At 37.8% G+C, this 18,663-nt stretch overlaps 1 protein-coding gene and 1 long non-coding RNA gene across 2 annotated transcripts; both read left to right on the top strand.

The window, feature by feature from the left end:
- Positions 1–1,478: 1,478 nt before the first annotated feature.
- On the top strand, positions 1,479–2,746 carry LOC138214728 (uncharacterized). The gene is made up of 2 exons (XR_011179648.1): positions 1,479–1,766; positions 2,528–2,746. It is a non-coding gene; the product is annotated as an uncharacterized lncRNA (long non-coding RNA).
- Positions 2,747–15,272: 12,526 nt separating this feature from the next.
- On the top strand, positions 15,273–18,252 carry LOC138215016 (CD59 glycoprotein-like). Its single transcript, XM_069176941.1, has 4 exons — positions 15,273–15,353; positions 15,519–15,578; positions 16,454–16,561; positions 17,941–18,252. Exons 2-4 carry the CDS (start codon positions 15,524–15,526, stop codon positions 18,099–18,101), a joined length of 324 nt encoding a protein of 107 aa, XP_069033042.1. The 5' UTR covers positions 15,273–15,353; positions 15,519–15,523; the 3' UTR covers positions 18,102–18,252.
- The last annotated feature ends 411 nt before the right edge of the window (positions 18,253–18,663 follow it).

The raw sequence follows: 18,663 nt of genomic DNA on the forward strand, positions 1-18,663 counted from the left end.
TGCTCTTGCTGGTTGTCGACTCTCTATTTTTGAAACCAAGTCAGCCCATTTGGATAGAGGTTTAGCCTTTTAGCTAGACAATCTTGAGTTTATGTTGGCAAACGTTGCTACATAACACACACAAGTTTTGTAAATTGAGTTTAATTGACTAGCTCCTCTTTGTCCTTCAGCATCCCAAGTATTCTGATTTGACAGCTCCCTTATATTGAAATTACGATTTTGTGTCATTACCACTTGTGGCCACAGAGGCCGCTGTTGCTGCTGCTCAGCAGAAGTTGCATAATGCTGCTTTGATTAATAATTCGGTGAGTAAAAACAAAACATAAAGAAAGAAAAAGAATAAAAAGAAGTTACTCTACTTTAAAAAACAGTTTCCATTTTGTTTTCTTCACATCCTACTTTTACTATTTGAACAGTGAAATATAAGTGAAAGATTGAAATCACATTAAAAAAAAAAAAGAATAATGACAGTATAAAAAAGTTTCAGTTACCGGGAGCTGCAGGAGATAATATATATGTTTGTACCTTGTCTGATGCATTTATCACAGTACATTCATTCTGCACCATGACAACGAGCCCAGACATACAGCCAAACATTGCTTAATCAGACGTTTTTCCTTTTACTGGCTATTTTTCAAAGAAGTTCACTGACTGAAAGATAAAAAAATTAAAACTGAAGGAGAGAGGTTAAAGAGTTTGTAAGTTATTGATTTTTAAAAGGACTGGTAAAAGTTTATCACTAGTGCAAAGATGAATCCTTTTCACATGAAAGACACGTTTTAGACACACATTTTCCCAAATGCAGTAAGTTTGTTAACTGAAACTCCTGGTTTCTACAGTTGAGCATCTTTTAACTTAGATTCTACTTGACTTCATATTTTGTGTGTGTATACTTTACAATACTCGTCATCATCAGTGAAGAGCTTGACAATCTGTTCAAGGCTGAGAAAAAACACAAAAACAGGCTCACTGAACAGGACACCAAGCACAAGGAAGTGACACTCGATCAGTTTATGAATTATCCTTCCTCTTTCCTCATATCATAGTGTAAGATGGATCTTAATTATCCTAAAGACAAAATAAATGCAACACAATACAAATACTGTTCTTTTTTTTGTTCCTTTTGTGGTTTTGTTTACTTGTAAGAACAATGTGTGCCTTCATGGGCTTCATTTAAAAAAAAATAAAATGTAGGCATATCAATGACTTCAGATACTGATGGAAAAATAATGAACTCATCAGGCTTGTCAAATATTTGTCTATCTGTTGCACATGTTTCTATTGTCTCAGAAAGGATGTCCTCATCTATCTGTTACACAACATGTTTCTATTGTCTCAGTTACAACGTCTCTGTATCTTTATCTTGTGACCTACGACCTCACTCAGTACTATCTACAAAACCACATATACAGAGGGAGTGGGAGTGACTGTCAACTGTTTGTCACATTGTATAAAAGCTGAACTACAGAGGAGTGACGTTAAGCAATGCTGGACATCCTTCTTTGAGTATACATGTATTTGCTCCTTCTTGCAAGATTAAATGTTTGATTTTGAATATAGCCTCTTAATAATTTTTCTAACATAATTTGGTCCTTCGAGCCGGATCCCAACATCCTCTCCTCTCTCCGGATGCAGCCTGAAACCGTACACGTGGGAGTCTGGGACTCCTGATGAAAGTCAGATAGGCCAGGACTATTTGGAGGGAGGATGGGTGACGGGATCCTCGAGAAAGGCTGATTCACCATCAAACGTCAGATACCCGACGGGTAAGAATTTTCTTTTTCTAAAGAGTAAGGTCAGGGACTTGTACTAAAGAGTAAGGTCAGGGACCTGTACTAAAGAGTAAGGTCAGGGACCTATACTAAAGAGTAAGGTCAGGGACCTGTACTAAAGAGTAAGGTCAGGGACCTGTACTAAAGAGTCTGAGGAGACCATATAAACTAAAGAGTCTGAGTAGACTAGGTAAACTAAAAGTCACGCGCGCAAAAAAAATAGGTCAGGGACCTACAGGTAACTAGGTCGGGGACTTAGGAGATAGGCCTGGGACCTACAGATAACTACTTAGGAAAACTTACAGAAGATACAAAAAAATAAAAAAAATAAAAATAATAATAAAATAATAATATACGAACAAAATAGGTATAGTAAAACCAAACCCTACTGTATCCCGCCAAAGCGTTGCAAATACGAGCTCACACGTAGGTCCTGTAGTCCGACGATTGAAAATAACCAAATTTACAGATGTGGTGTCACTAGAGACGGGATATGGTGATACCAATATGTGGCTACAGTGGATGCAGTACTCAGCTCAGATGCTGGGCAAAGCCGACTGCATTGTATGCTCCGAGGCACGCCCACACTTAGGTCCTATACATGAGATGCTGTTAAGGGCCTCAGCGAACAGCTCGATGCCACTAGTCTTATGGCGTGGCAGAACCGCATGGTATTGGACATGCTGCTGCTGTCAAGGGGGGTATATTCAAAATGTTTGGCTCAGCTTGTTGTACATTTATTCCTAACAATACAGCACCAGATGGATCTGTCACCAAGGCTCTGAGGAACTTGCTGAAAATGCTGGGATTGATGATCCTTTTTCCAGGATGATACAAAACCACATAAACAGAGGGAGTGGGAGTGACTGTCAACTGTTTGTCACTGTATAAAAGCTGAACTACGGACTTTCTTTGAGTACACATGTATTTGCTCCTTCTTGCAAGAATAAATGTCTGATATGTTTGATTTTGAATCCAGCCTCTGAGTAATTTTTCTAACATTTTTGAGTATGCTGTTCCTGTATCATCTCTGCTTTTTAAACCAAGACATGTCAGTTTCACTTTGTGCTTACAATCAAGGATACTCTTTCTGAATATTTCTTTTCATTTCATTTTCAAGTTTACAAAAACACAAGGACAGAAAAGGTATCAGAATGAAAGAAAAACAATCAAAAAGTCTGAGTTTAAGACGAAATGCAAAGATAAACGTTCAAGTTCTTGCCCTGCAAGTTCATTCAGAAAACCCTCGGTATATTTCTTCACATACAGTTGCTCAAATGTATTGCTGTTCTAGAGTAACAAGCAGCAAACATGAATTTAATAACTCACTTTCTGCACGAAGATTTTGCAACATCACAATGAGGCCTCTAATCAAAAGATTTCACAGCCCTGTGTGTGCACTTCACCGTAATAACCACCAGGTGGTGGAGCTGCTCTGCACAACATCACAACAAATTATTTGTTGTCTCAGAATATTAAAAAAGAAAAGGCTACACCTATAAATTATAAAAACAAAAATCTAAAATTTTAACATTTATTTGGAATACTATAATAATTTCCACAGTTGAAAAAATAAAATTGGTAGAATATTGTATTTTCTAACTCTTCTTTTAGGTAGAATTTACCTTCTTCACTTTATGTTTATGTAAATTATTTATTTACTGCTGATATATAATGATCAACAGTTGCTGCACTCCCATAATAATAATAGTAATAATAAAAATAATAATTGTATTTGTTTTATTTTAGTGTATGATATAAAATCAGATTTCACAATAATAGCTGCTATAAGTTCAAAGGTGTTAAATATCATTCATTTTAATGGGACATTACATTTTGCTTCTTTTTTGTCATTTTATTGAAAAGCTGCACTGTCTGCTGCTGTTAATGTGATAGAATAAAAAATTAAACCATGAATCTATTTAATAAAGTCAGAGTTAATTGCAGGAATAAGTTGTTTTGTTCAGTTTCACAATGATTCAGCTATGTGATCAAAAGGACGAGCAACAGTAGGCTGTTACATTTGTATTTTGTTCTATTTTAACAGTCTCTTCAGACGTGCCCTGCTGATTGCTCAGTAGTTGCAGTTTGGACTGAAATCAGTCATGAGGAAAAAGAAAACAGCAAGAAATGCCTCGTGGAATTAATCCGTTTTTTATCCCTAATTTTATCCCCAACCCCAAATTTGTCCTTGGCGGTTATTACTGCCGAAGTCAAGTCTGAAACGTGAACTGAAATCATGTCAACAGTCGCTCGCTGTCGGCCTCAGAAATCATTGAAGGGAAGCATATTGAGTTGATTGGCTGCACATCACTTCACACACATGAAAAGACAGCAGCGCACACACAAGCTCGCTCACGGCATGGGACTCTGGACATCTGCCCCCCGTATACACACACGCACGCAGGGATGTTGACCCCCGCACTGCTAATCTTTGAGACAAACACACACACTGTCCCATGACCTGCTTTCACACAACACATCGTCATGTCACTCTCTGTTATGGTGTCTGTCAGACAAACCTGTAGATGTTCTCAACACACACATTCATCAAGTCCACCCTAACACACACACACACACACACACACACACACACACACACACACACACACACACACACACACACACACACATACACACACACACACTGTCTATGTACTGTACATAAACACACATGCAAACACACACATACCATATATACATCTCACTCTATTATTGTGTTCAATTGCTCAAACATTACCTGAATTATTTTTATTTTTGATAAATACTACCTGCTCATTTTTTCTACACAGTAGATAAATAATCACATCAATAAACAAACACTGTACTGTATATCACCTAATTTCATAACTAAAAGTAAACAAGACATAAAAGCTGAAATTTCAAATGTTGATCCAAAAACCTGACTATTCTTATGTTTATGACCTCAAGCATATATATGTTTTACATAGAGTTCTCATTTAGTTAAATCCACAAATATGACCAATTATTGGCAACGATAAATTTGACTCATCTTTTAAGTTTACATATATCTTTTCAAGGTAAAATATATAAAAAAAAATAACCCATGTTGATCCCTTCATTTCCAATCATCTCTCTACTGTCAACCCCCCAAAAATGCTCCAAAATATTCAAGCATGAACTTTATAAATTAATTGATGTTAAAAGTAATACATTCTCCAACTTCTAAAACTTTCATTAATATAACAGTTGGTTTCCCGAACAGTCTCATTGTAAAGCACATCTTTTAACCCCCACTAAACCTGTCAGAAACAGCATTCAGTTACAGGAAATGGACTTGTTGACTCAACGAATAACTATGTAATATGTTTTTATTTTGACTTCATTACTCTCTTTGGTGGAACTGTGTGATTCTGGATGGAGGAACACACACACACACACACACACACACACACACACACACACACACACACACACACACACACACACACACACACACACACACACACTGTCTCATACACTGGCTGCCTGGCCTCAGCCCTACTTTCTTTCTGAGGCTGATGTTTCCATTACAGAAATAAAAGCATGACGGCTAATCCAGTTATATGTTCCCTGGACAACCCCCCCCCACACACACACACACACGCACACATGTACACGCACAAACCTGCTGAACATAAGACGACAAGCACTAACACACACACACACACATGTTGCACATGGACAAATGTCAGCACGCACACATAACTGACGACACAAAGGCCCTCAAACACTCACACACGAACACGCACTGATAAACAATAAACACATACACACACGCAGACAGGGGCCATGTGATTGAAGCAAGACCTCCTATTGTGCAAAAGTCAAACAGAGCTTTCTGGAGCTCTGGAAATAAATACCAAACACTGGTAATCCACATACACACTTACACACATGTGCACACACATGCAATGGTAATCTCCCAAGACAATTTCCCACAGAGCTGTACATCCTTCCCATGGAGTGAAAATGGGAGAAACCAGGGAAAAGAAAGGAAGGAAGAATCTTTCCCAGTTGATACTGAGATCCTGCAGCCCACTTCTCTCATCTTAATTCATCAAAGGACATCACTGAGAGTTCATCTAGTTATTTAGATAGTATTTTGAGGTCACAATGTGCATTTAATCCCATCCTGAGTATGTGACGTCATTCTGATGACATTTTAAATTGTTTTAAATTTTTCTAGAATCTAAATACTCAATCGATTTCAATACTATTTTAAAAAGAATGGTCACTTACTTTGTATATTTGGATGAAACCATCTTTATTGTGGTCAGACATTCTTGCTCTGTATGTCTTTTTACTATTCTTCCAGTACTCCTCAATTTTTCCAAAATTTGGTGGATCCAAGTTATTTTATTCTCTGCTAGAAGATAAATGCTGGTATACTGGATAGCTCAGCATCCTCATGTAATGACATAATGGATCAGAAATACTCTAGAATTTATGACGATATAGGCCTTTAAGGCCCTTCAGATATTAAGGCAGAAGATCCTTGAAAAGCAACTCGGAAACACAGAACCCCCGGTCTCCCTCTGCAGGAGGAAGGGAGCTGGGTATCCAGAGGCACACAACACGAGCAACTATAGGGCCTTTTGCATCTCATATAGATGCACAAGGTGCCTTACGATTAGTGACCAAAACCTACATGGTTATAGTTGGGAAAAGATCAGGGTTTAGGTTATTTTTTTTTTAAAGAAATCCTACTTGACTTTAGTTCTTTCATGGAATTGAAAACCGCTCTCCCTGGTAAATGACCTCTAACCCCTGTTTGTACTTTGTCACATGACCGAACGGCCCCGTCACGGTGCATAAGACATATGGTACCTTGTCTTAGACGCCAAAGGGCACCTTGTGAGTATCTCTTTGAAGTCAACGGCTGTGACAAAACAAGCATTATTTGATGTCCTGGGAATGGGACCCCCGACTGGCCCTCACGCACAAAATAATGTCATGTCTGCGAACCCTCTGTTACCGAGGTTGAAACACATCGCTGTTCAGTTGGGAAAGAGGCCCAGATAGGGAGGTTTTTTGACCGTGATACCTGTCTCATACAGGCAGCCGCCAGTCCCCGCTAGCCCCAGTCGGATGCAGTCACGAGAGGCCGCATAGGTGAGCAACAGAGGGTCGAGCTCCCTCATGACTGATGAGTTGACTCTGACTTGGAAAATCAGCAGACTGTTCCTTTTAACATTTAAACACTGACTGTTAATATAACAAAAATGAGAGGGGAAAAAAGCCGATGTGTTACTTGATCTTAATGACAGCATTGATCATGTGTATCACCCACCTATTATTATAAGTAGTGCACTGTTGTTTTCCCTCTCTGTCAAGGTTTATATTTTGCCCTGGTGAGTTTATGTTAAGGGGGAAAGAGTTTTTCTTTTTATTAATAGTCTAATAATGTTTCAGAACTTTGGCAAACAAACTAACCAAATAAATCAGACACAAACAGCACTTGTAGATCTGGAAATGCTCTCATTTTTGTAGAATAACATGATGTCTTCTTTAGAGAAGCAATTTTCTTCATGGAATAAGTTCAGTAACCTTTGGTAAGTATTACATTTTTGTTAACTGATGTTTCCAGATTTTAGACTGTTGTTCTGTTCCCTTGTTCACTTCGTATTTAAGTCCACAGATGGAGGTACGATTAAGGGAGCAGAAAAGAAAAGGTGACGTGGGACAGTGAAGAGATGAGAGATTTATTGAGGTGCTTCTGTCTGGAGGAACAATGAAGATGGAGGAAGGACACGATGAGAGAGGAAGTTAAAATACAGAGATATAAAGAGATGGACAGAGAGCAGTTTTGTCCTACATGCATGGACACTCAGGTCATTGTAGATAATTATACGACCAATGAGGGTTTCTCTCTCTATCTCACCCCCATACATTTATTAATTTACTGTATTAACCCTCACATGTCCAGCCAAGTTTGTTCTGTGGATATTTGCACCCCACAATAAAACACGTAGACACACACACACACACACACACACACACACACACACACACACACACACACACACACACACACACACACACACACACACACACACACACACACAACCCATTCTGGTCCTGTACATATTCTGTATGTGAAGTTTAATTGGTATTTCGCCGCTCTTTAGCGTTCATTGATTGAGTTAATTATGTCGTTAATGAAGACACTATTTATTCCTATATCTAATTAAAGGGTGGTTACACCATTTCATTGTAAGTGTCCTGGAAATGACCGCACAAGTTGAAAACTGCTGTCCTCTGAGATAGAAGTGTATGATTGAGTGTCCTTACTTTCTCAGTGTACAGGGATCCCTGTGTACCACACAGTGTTGAGTGCATGCATGCATGTGTATCTGTGTGTAAATGTGTTGTACAAATGTAAACAAAACACGTGTACAAAGAAAATTATTGAAAATCACTGCAAAGTGTAAAAACATAATCAAAGACAGAAATTGATTGCAAAAAAGACGCGAATACAGAAGTGCTGCAATTAGCACAGACTGCAATAGAAATGTTTCTAGTGCACTTTATAAAGGAACTTTTTTTTTTTTTTACTATTGGACAAATATTAATTTGATATATAAATGTAACTGGGCGGCACAGTGGTGCAGCGGTTAGCACACAGTGAAAAGGTTCTGAGTTCGATCCCGGGCCTTTCTGTGTGGAGTTTGCATGTTCTCCCTGTACCTGCGTGGATTCTCTCCAGGTACTCTGGCTTCCTCCCATCATCCAAAGACATGCATGGCAAGTTAATTGGTGATTCAACAAATTGCCCTTAGGTGTGAATGAGAGCGTGAATAGGCTTTGTTTCTGTCTGTCTCTATGTGTTGGCCCTGTGGTGGACTGGCAACCAGCCTTTGCACAAAGTAAACTGGGATTGGGTCCAGTGACTGCTGTTCAGGATACAGCGGGTATGATGGATGGATAAATGTAACTATGAAAAAGTCTTTGAAACAAATGATTGAAATGTTACAAGAATAACTTATAAAGAAGGATTATAAATATAGATTTCAAGTGTCATTCTGTATGATTATAAGCTGAAACCATCTTCACTTTTTCATTCCACCAGCGTTATTTTCATCCCACGGCCCAGTTTGCCCTTTGGCATCCCTGTCGAAGACATTTTAAGCACTCACCGCTCAACAGAGTTCTGCTGCGGGTGTTTCAGCCCCTGGATGAGGTGAGTAACTTTGCACTGCTGGAGCATGATTTTATAATACATGTATCATTTGCAAATCTATATGTATTTCAGATTTCTTGTGGAACCTCTTTCATTTAGAGGTGCACACATGCACACACGCACACACACACACACACACACACACACACACACACACACACACACACACACACACACACACACACACACACACACACACACACACACACACACACACACACACACACACACACACACACGCACACCTACATTGGTCAAATGTTAATGGTTTCTTAAATCTTTTGGTGCTGAAATTCTTCAACCTTGCAGATGGAAGGAATACTGATTGAGAGAGAATAAAAAGAGATGGAGGGAGTGAAGAGAAAGAATAGTAATGAGAGAGAGAGGAAGAGAGAGAAAAGGAATTAAAAAAAAAATCAGTACTTAAAAATAATAACCATGTCATGGCCTGATTGGTTTGGTTTTCCCATATTTAACTCAGTGGACTGGGAAATGAGAGAAAGACAGAGAGAAATGGTGGCAGATTGAAGGAGAAAGAGGGGAGATGTACAGAGAGAGAAGAGGAAAAATGAAACAACATACAATGAATGCGATGGAGGAAAAGGACAGGGAAAAGGAGGAGAAAGAACAAAAAAAGAAAATATGGCATAGGAGCAGAGGTGGGGGTTATTATGAGAAAACTATGAGATTGTTTGATTCAGTTTAATGAATTAAAATCATTTTTCAAGTGTGCATTTTGTCCTAAAAAAATCTGTGATAATGAAACTACAAAATGCCCAGAATGAACAATATGGGCTGGTGCAGATGATTTCCCAACAAGTGGGACATGTGTTCAAACCAATATTAATGTTTCATATATGTTTTACTTATTTTTTCACATGTATAATATATTTTCTTAACCTAATCCTTAGCTAATCTTAGACTAATTTAGATTGAAGAGTAAAGCAGGTAATATGGAGCATGGTTGACTTATCTAACTTGACTCTGCTATTGACAAAATATTAAACCAATATATATATCAAGTAATATTGGTTGGATTAGTGTAGTTGAATCTTTTCCACTAAGTCTGAACTACATAAATACTTTGGAAACCCATTCTTTCACCATTTATACAGCCAGAGATGAGGCAAAACTTTATATATAAACTTAGAAGGTTTTTCTATCACATTGTGCTAAGCAAACCAAGATGTAACATCATAGATAGATAGATAGATAGATAGATAGATAGATAGATAGATAGATAGATAGATAGATAGATAGATAGATAGATAGATAGATAGATAGATAGATAGATAGATAGATAGATAGATAGATAGATAGATAGATAGATAGATAGATAGATAGATAGATAGATAGAGTGAGTTCCTTTTGAAGTTGCTTTTTTTTTCTCACCAAATTGCAAATCGCAATACTTTTGAATAATTTTTCAATGTTCCCAATACTTAGCTGCACTGCTGAGGTCCTGCATGGTATAGCAGGGCCAACCACAGCCAACCCGTAATGGTGTGTGTGTCTGTGCTGGAGACTAAAGAGAGAAAGCTGTGTTTTTAGAGCTTATTTTCCCTCCTGTGTTCCCGTTTGTATCCTCAGATATCAGCTTTATTTTACTGTTTACTGATCACCTTCACACACACTTGGAGCTGTGGAAATGTAAACTGAACTCTTCCCATTAAAAGCTTTCCACTGACAAATTGGTGGGTTGTTATAGGAAGTTCAAAGTGAAGCTACATATTTTCTTCCATAAAAACAGGTCAGATGTGGGCATATTTTGAGCAGTTTGGTCAGTGGATTTAATTTTGCTTTGAGGAACAGAACAGACAGAAGCAGCCACAGTGAGATATCAGATACAAAGCTGCTTTTGATTAACATACCTCCAACTCATCATAAGCAATTTTACCATGCAGCGCAGCGGAAAAACACTCGGACCCTTTGAGCGTAGACACAACTGCTTGCGACTTTTCACAGCCTCGACCATCCGCAATGGAAAACCACTAATAGGACCGAGTTTACAAAAAGCTGGTGTAACCCAAAGCAGTTCATGTCTCGGTCAGATGAATAGTATTATCATTGCATTATCATTCTAGCATCTGGGAATCATGGATATCAGAAAATGTCAGGGCAATCCATCCAAATGTTCCTGAAATATTTCAGTCTGGAGCAAAGTGGTGTCCCCGCTGACTGACAGACTATGACTTCCCCATAGAGCTACGTCACCAGCACGGCTAAAAATACTGTCCGTATGTCAAAAATAAGGATGCGGCCAAGGACTAATCGGAGTCCTTTGACAACAGCCTTACTTTCGAAGAAACCAGAGCCTGGCTCTGAAAAAAAAAAAAAAAAACGCAGCTGTTATCACATAATAAAAGACAAGAGTCAACAGTTTTCCTAACATGCACTTAAATAAGTAGAATATTCTCTTTATCTTGTACAAAACATCAATCTACGCTGAGGTGTGAGTGCTGCATATCCACAAAGAAAACCTGACTGAAGGCCGAGTCCATGCCAGATACAAGTGACGGCTCTGGTTTGCCTCATTACACCGGCCTTTAGCTCAGCCTCAGACAAGAAGTAATGAGCAGCAGGACAGCAGTCATTAGCTTAAATAGCTGCAATGGCAAAGGAAAGTCATGTTGCTCTCAGAAGGTGACGTTTAAACCTCCGTGAGAAAATGTAGAGCTCCCTCTCGGCAAAATATTACACAGTCTCCTCTGAATAAAACATGACTGCGTTCCCAAATAAATAAATAATACATTATTTTTACTAGCACGTTGGTAAAGATGCAACTTGCAAAGTGGTATTGTGATCAACTTTGTTATTATACAATCTCGTCTTCTCACAATGAAATTACCTCTCTTCTTTTAAGGTCTCAAAAAGCCGCAGACCCATAAAGAAAACACTTAGAGTGGAAAAACTGTAACATGAACTTTGATTTCATGCTTCTGGTGCAGGTATATAAAAGCGAGAGTGTCCCTGAACTCTGATTTCACGCCTCCAGCAGGCTCTAAAGCTTACAATGAGGGAGAGGAGGAAGAAAGGGAAACTTAATATGAATTCAGGATTATAAAACTCATAACACCCGAAGGAGAGTTTCATTCCTGATTGAATGTTTATTGACATAAAACCTGTGTCAGTTCTGTGGGAGTTATTTACAGACTGAAATTTTCATTATAAAAACCAGCTCTCCTGGCTGTTTGCATTGTTAAGTGATAACACAGCGTTTCCAATAGACTTAAACTTCTAGATGTTCTGGGAATTTGTGGACCCGACTTGTTCTGGATCAATGAATCTGATTTCAATGTCACAAGTTTTGCTTTCTTATCAACACAACCAAAACCACAAAAACCCAAATATTTTAGTTTAAGTTCGTCCAAATTGAACGTTCTTTGTTTGGGCTTAAGATAAGATAAGTTATATTCTATTGTCGCTGTGAGGAAACTTTTCTTGGGCTCAGCATAACTGCATCCAAACATACTAATAATCATTATTTAATTCAAATATATATTTAAAAAAAAGCCTGTATTCAAACATTTATCAGTAAAGATAAACATAAAATCAATCAAATGTATACCACTAATTGATCCAATATAACTTGAATATTAAACAAAAGCATAACAAATTGCACCAGAGTAGTGCTTAGATGCTGTTACTCTGCTGTCTGTTCTGATTTGTGTTTCTGTGGCTGTTTTAAAACCTCATTAAAAGACAAACAACCAACAATGTGTTTGTCTGGGGCACCGAGCTCCATGCCCATTTGATTTTACTGCAGATATAAATTGGATAGCGATGTAGTTTTATTAAAAAAGGTGCAGTTGTTTCCTGAACAGCTGATGTTACTCAAACAGGGCCTGTTAGTGACTATTTTCAGCTGCAACTGAATGCACATGATGCTCAAGTGAGTATTTCCTGCAGCGGGATGATGCATGTAGGACTGACTCAAAATAAACTGCAACACTCATGTTCACATTAATGAAGAAAAATGTCTCCCTGTGCAACGCTGTGGCTCAATTATGTGGTTTTAATAGTTTTTGGACAACAATAGAGATCTATGGCACAGAGGAATACGATATATCAGGCTTTGGATACACTTTGTGTTGGTTATGCTCTTTTCCTGGACTTTGTTTACAGTAATAAAAAAGTAGAATACCTCCAGACTTATTTTTCAGAGAAGGTCTTTCTCAAATCCTCCTCAGGTTGCAGAACTTGTAGGGCTTTAATGTGTCATTTAGGTTTCACTTTACACAGACATATTGCTTATTGTCAGAAAATTTCCTTTTGACTTAGACCCCTTAAGCACCAAGCTATTTGAAATTTCCACCTGATAGATTCAGTCGGTACCAGCTACACAAAGTGTGAAGCCAAAATGAACAAACTGGGGCTCCGAGTATAAGAGACACTTGGAAGAATTTTAAAATGCGGTGAGTCTCTGTGTCCCCATTACCAGGCCAAAGTTTGAGTTTGATAAAAAAAAAAAGCAGAAATTGACCTTTTTACCTCTTCCCAAATAAAAACTGTAAATTAAAGTAAATTAAAAGCCTTATAACGGTGAGTCGGTGAAACTAATGTTACTGAACCCGTCCAAAAGTTCTCGACTGCAACTCTTCCACATTTAATGCAACAGAAATTAAGCATAACAATATACATCCATTTCAATTATTGTAATACCAGGTGGCCTCCTCACTAAATGCTCTGCAAACTTCTAAAAACGACAGCACATTGCTTTTTAACAAAAGACACGTCCTGGTCCCAGTACAGGGACCTCCAGAGTGAAATGGGCTCTTACTCAAATGATGTGTCTAAATTATATATCTCACCAAATATCTGGCCAAATAAACAGATAAACATGATGCACAGACACATTGTGTATACGAAACAAAATTCATTGCTCGTGAACTCTCCCATCAAAAGTATGTTAGTCACTGTTCTGTTTGTTTTTCCTCCTCAACAATGGATATGTAAACTTCGGTAAAGTTTACAATGATTCATTTTCTCTCAGCTGAAATGTGCCGACTCCTACTTACATCTCTTGCATCAATAAGATTTTCCCAGCTCACAGCATGTGACTCCACTGTTCAGGCAGAGACTCTGTCATCAACTGAATACAAGACTCGCTTGTGTTTCCTTTATGTTACATGGGAGGCTGTGGCTCAGACAGTAGAGTGGGTTGCACACTAATCAGAAGGTCGGTGGTTTGATCCCCAGCTCCTCCTGTCCACATGCGTAAGTGTCCTTGAGCAAGACACTGAACCCTAAAATTGCTCCCGATGGTATCATCGGTGTGTTGTAAGTTGCTTTGGATAAAAGCGTCAGCTGAATGTAATGTTACAACCTCTGTAAACAACCCCCCTCCCACCAGACACACTCACTCACTGATTAACTTCTTTCTTGTCGTCTTTCTTTTATGCTACTTATGAGTTCCTCTGCTCTTTTCTCTCTACTCTCCTTCATCTTCGCCTTCCTAACCTCTCGCCCTCCATGACAAATTCTCCCTCATTGTCCTTGTTATCTTCCTGTTTGCAATCACTAATATGTATGGGGCGCTAAGGAATTGTGGCAAAATGCAATTAAATGTTTGGGAACTACAAACAACATTGCATTTTCTTTAGCTGGGATACAGATATAAATCCTGCTTGTGCAGGTGTTCAAGAGTATCCTGAAGCAAACATGACAAAGATAAAAGAGCTGTCTCAATAGTAAAGAGAGGACATTATTTCATTACACCAGAAGGTAAAAGTGTAAAAAAATGGTAAATTGGCTTCACTTATAGCACCTTTTTACTTTAGCGGTCTGCAGAGCGCATTACGGCCTTTGCCTTCCAAACCTTTTGCATGTGTGGACAACATCAGATGTTTGAAAACAAAAGCTGAGAAAAATAAACACTTTATGACAGCCAAAGACCCGATGAAGCCAGGAACAAACATTTTAGTAAAAACTGCAAGAAGAAAACATTAAACAAAAAACCTCACCGGACTTCATGCTTGACCAAAAAGATCATATAAAGCAGGATGAATAAATTTGCTTATGGTTATTTTTGAGAGTACAACTAGTTAACCCAACATCATGTTTTCAAAAATCCCTCAAATATACTCTATTAAAATCTTTTTGACAGGAAACAGGCTTTAGTTGATACTTTTTCATTCAATTTGAATTGCACAACTCGAATGTCTTACAGGTTAAGGGGAATAATGAAATGAGACTTGAATAAAAACAGTATGATATTTCAACATAAAACTTCCTCTGTGTTATATAAAGTCTTTACTGCATTGGGCAATATTTTAGACATCTGAATGAAATCCACACACAGACTCTGAACCCAAACAGATGGGTTGTTTACTTTTCTCTGTTGGATCTCTTACAAAAAGCCTCTTTCAAGCTGAGAAACGTTTTCTTCACATTCACTGGTGAGTGTTAAATTACTGCAGAAAGAACAACTTGTGATTAAAAAAACGGATAATTTAGAAGAAAAAAAAAAATCAAATAAGCTGCTGTACTGCCAATTTAATTCTTTATAACAGGCGTGCCTGGTCTGTTTGTCTTCTTTTTTATTCTTTTGTTTTTGTTTTCAGTCACAATGAGATGCTCTGTGGTGTTTCGCCTGGCTGTCAGCTTTGCCATGTTTGGATTTGGTGAGAAAAAAAAAGCAACTTGAAGAAGTAACTCTATCTATCTATCTATCTATCTATCTATCTATCTATCTATCTATCTATCTATCTATCTATCTATCTATCTATCTATCTATCTATCTATCTATCTATCTATCTATCTATCTATCTATCTATCTATCTATCTATCTATCTATCTATCTATCTATCTATCTATCTATCTATCTATCTATCTATCTATCTATCTATCTATCTATCTATCTATCTATCTGTCTGTCTGTCTGTCTGTCTGTCTGTCTGTCTGTCTGTCCTTAATACTCCCTCTTTTTTTTTAACTTGGAAAAGTGCTGCCAAGAGGGGCTAAATCAGAGAGATTATCATCCTGGGGGAACATTTTAGCAGATCACTGTGCCAGTTTGACATTTGGAGAAATATTTATTATTTGCAGAGAGAGAAAACAAGTGTTAGGTGAAAGGTTTTAAAGCACAGAGAATTCTGTCCAAAGACAACATCATCCGGGGACAGACACCCCTGAAGCTCCCAAACCAACATGCTATACTGTGTCTTTTGTTTACTCTATAATCGGGATTAAGAAATTACTGTCTGTTAAATTAAGCTAATATTAACTGCTTCATATTTACCACACTGACACAAGAGTGTTACCAATTCTCTAATTCTCTTTAACTCTCACTAAGAAAAAGAATAGGAATATTGCCAAATTGTCAAGCTACTCCTTTGAATGTGTGACGGTTTTGACCACTCCTTAATTAAAACTTGATCTCAGACATGAACCTCTCTGAGAAAAGCACTGATATGAGTTTTCATGGGACCCACTGACCGGACCGCTTCAGACTGTAGACACAACCCCGAATCAACTGAGCTCTGTCTGGTCTCTGCAGGCCTCTCACTGCAGTGTTACTCCTGCCCTGAAGGCTCCTCCAGCAGCTGTGAGGTCACCCGCGAGTGTAACCAGGGTGAGGAAAGCTGCCTCAAACTCATCGGTGGAGGTAAGCATCATTCAGTGGACAAAGTTCACAAGTACAAAAGAAATAATTTTGTACAGCACAAAAAGTAACAGGGTTTTGACATATGATATAGATGGGATGTGTGGTAGATTATGCTTAAATTGTGGTAGATTAGGCTTATGCTATGCCCATTTGTATGTATATATATATGTATATATATATATATATATATATATATATATATGTGTATGTATGTATATATGTATATATATATATGTTTAATCCAGTCTTTAATCAAATGCTATTATGATACTATATGTAACCCTGTCGACTCAGCATTAAGATATACTGCACACAGCTGTGTGCCCAAGGTCATGAAAACACGAAGTAAGTTTCGGTACGTGATAACTCACACGCGAGCTGAACTCAGATTCAGGAGGTCACGGTACCAACTCATTATAATGAGTTGGTACTCCTCTTGTGGAACATGCGAGACTAAAGTCCCGCCCTACTGTGTATAAAGTATGTAATATCAAGTGCTGAAGAGAGACTCCAACAGAGAGACCTCTGGTTGATGTTGGGCTCTCCGTGATATCATGTATGCTGAAGTTGCTGAATAAATCAACTTGCTGATTGAATCTGCCTATTGGTGTCTCTGATCAAAACAACTCGGTGGAATCAATTGGTGAATTCCAACAGATGTTATTAAATAATCTGAGTTTTATGAAATGGAGAAATGAGTTAATAAGGAGAAAATGGCCCTTTTTATATAATTATGACATTATCTCAATTAATTAAATCAATTTAAAGTGGAGTCATCAAACAACCTGGTCCATAGTGCACATTACAATTTCAAAGAATACATCATCCAGAACATACAGAAAGGGAATAAAATAATAGAAATTCAAGTAAGACAACCACATTAAAACATCGGTGTTAACATTGACTACCAAACAGAATAGATACAATTATAGAATAGAAATAAAACAAAAATGTTACAGAACTGTTAGAAAGACAGGAAACAGTTGCATACAAATGCAGAAAAGAGAGTAAATAAAAGATGATTCTGATAGGAGCATTTAAAAATGCTGCTTACAACTTTGGTTATCATTAATAAACCATACAAAATAATGATAAGTGACGCAAAATAACTAATGACTGAACAGATAACACATTTTGAAAATGATGTTGTTTTGTTGGGTTTCAACAACTTTGGAAATTATAGTTTCAGTTTTCTAAAAAGTACAATCTTCCTGCCAAATCTGACGAGCCCTCATGAGTCTGCTCATTTGTCATGAAGATGGTTCAGTTTTTGTGACTTCTTATTGGTTTCTTGTTGTCATGTGACTATTGTTGATGAAATGCCCAGCACAGCTACAGTTATCTGTTATAATAAAATATAATGATCTGTCTCCCCTCAGAAAACACGTACACTGGATGTGTAAGGCACGCTGACTGTGACTTCACGACTCTGGGCCTCAGATACATCCTCCCTAAATTCACCTTCAGCTGCTGTCAGTCAAAACTCTGCAACGGTCAAGAAAAAAGTTTATTTCAGAAATTCAAGGATTTCTTTGGTTAAATGTTGAAGGACAATACAAAGAGAATACAAATGTAATTTTATGTCCTGAAATCAGTCTGTTGATTCTTCTATGGAACCCTAAATTATTGTTTTGCTGCTAAACATCATTATAAACTCAACAACAGTCTTAATAAACTGTGTGCTGACTTCATGAAGCAATTCAGTCTGGGTTTATTAGATTTGTTGCAAAAACTCACTGCCTTTCTGGAGGAAGTGCACGTTAAAGATCAATGCGGTGAACAAAGCAACAATGAAACACTTTAACGTTCGATTGAACCGACGCCAGGGACAAACAGAGGGACTGTGCAGGGTTTGCCGGTGCACTCACGCTGGTGTGGTTTGCCACAGACCATATGTCTTTCTACATTTATCCACACTGCAAAAGTCTTAATTTCATCAACAACATTTTTTTCTGAGTTATTTGCCATGTTTTCTTGCCTGTCATTATTGTCTATTTAATTCAGGGACAACAACAAGTTTATTGTCAGGTCATGAAAATCCCTTTGGCTGATTTTCCTTCATATCTGGTTTCATTGCAGTTTAAAAATGTTGGTAATCCATT

Source organism: Embiotoca jacksoni, unplaced genomic scaffold (genome assembly GCF_022577435.1).
Source record: "Embiotoca jacksoni isolate LCO1_2020_lvr unplaced genomic scaffold, fEmbJac1.0.p SCAF_7, whole genome shotgun sequence".
NCBI classification, from domain to species: Eukaryota; Metazoa; Chordata; class Actinopteri; family Embiotocidae; genus Embiotoca; species Embiotoca jacksoni.

Excerpts from the sequence above, each read along its gene's own strand:
- LOC138215016 (XM_069176941.1), top strand. The coding sequence starts at position 15,524 with ATGAGATGCTCTGTGGTGTTTCGCCTGGCTGTCAGCTTTGCCATGTTT. Across the intron at positions 15,579-16,453 it reads CTTTGCCATGTTTGGATTTG|GCCTCTCACTGCAGTGTTAC; the intron begins GTGAGAAAAAAA and ends TGGTCTCTGCAG. Across the intron at positions 16,562-17,940 it reads CCTCAAACTCATCGGTGGAG|AAAACACGTACACTGGATGT; the intron begins GTAAGCATCATT and ends GTCTCCCCTCAG.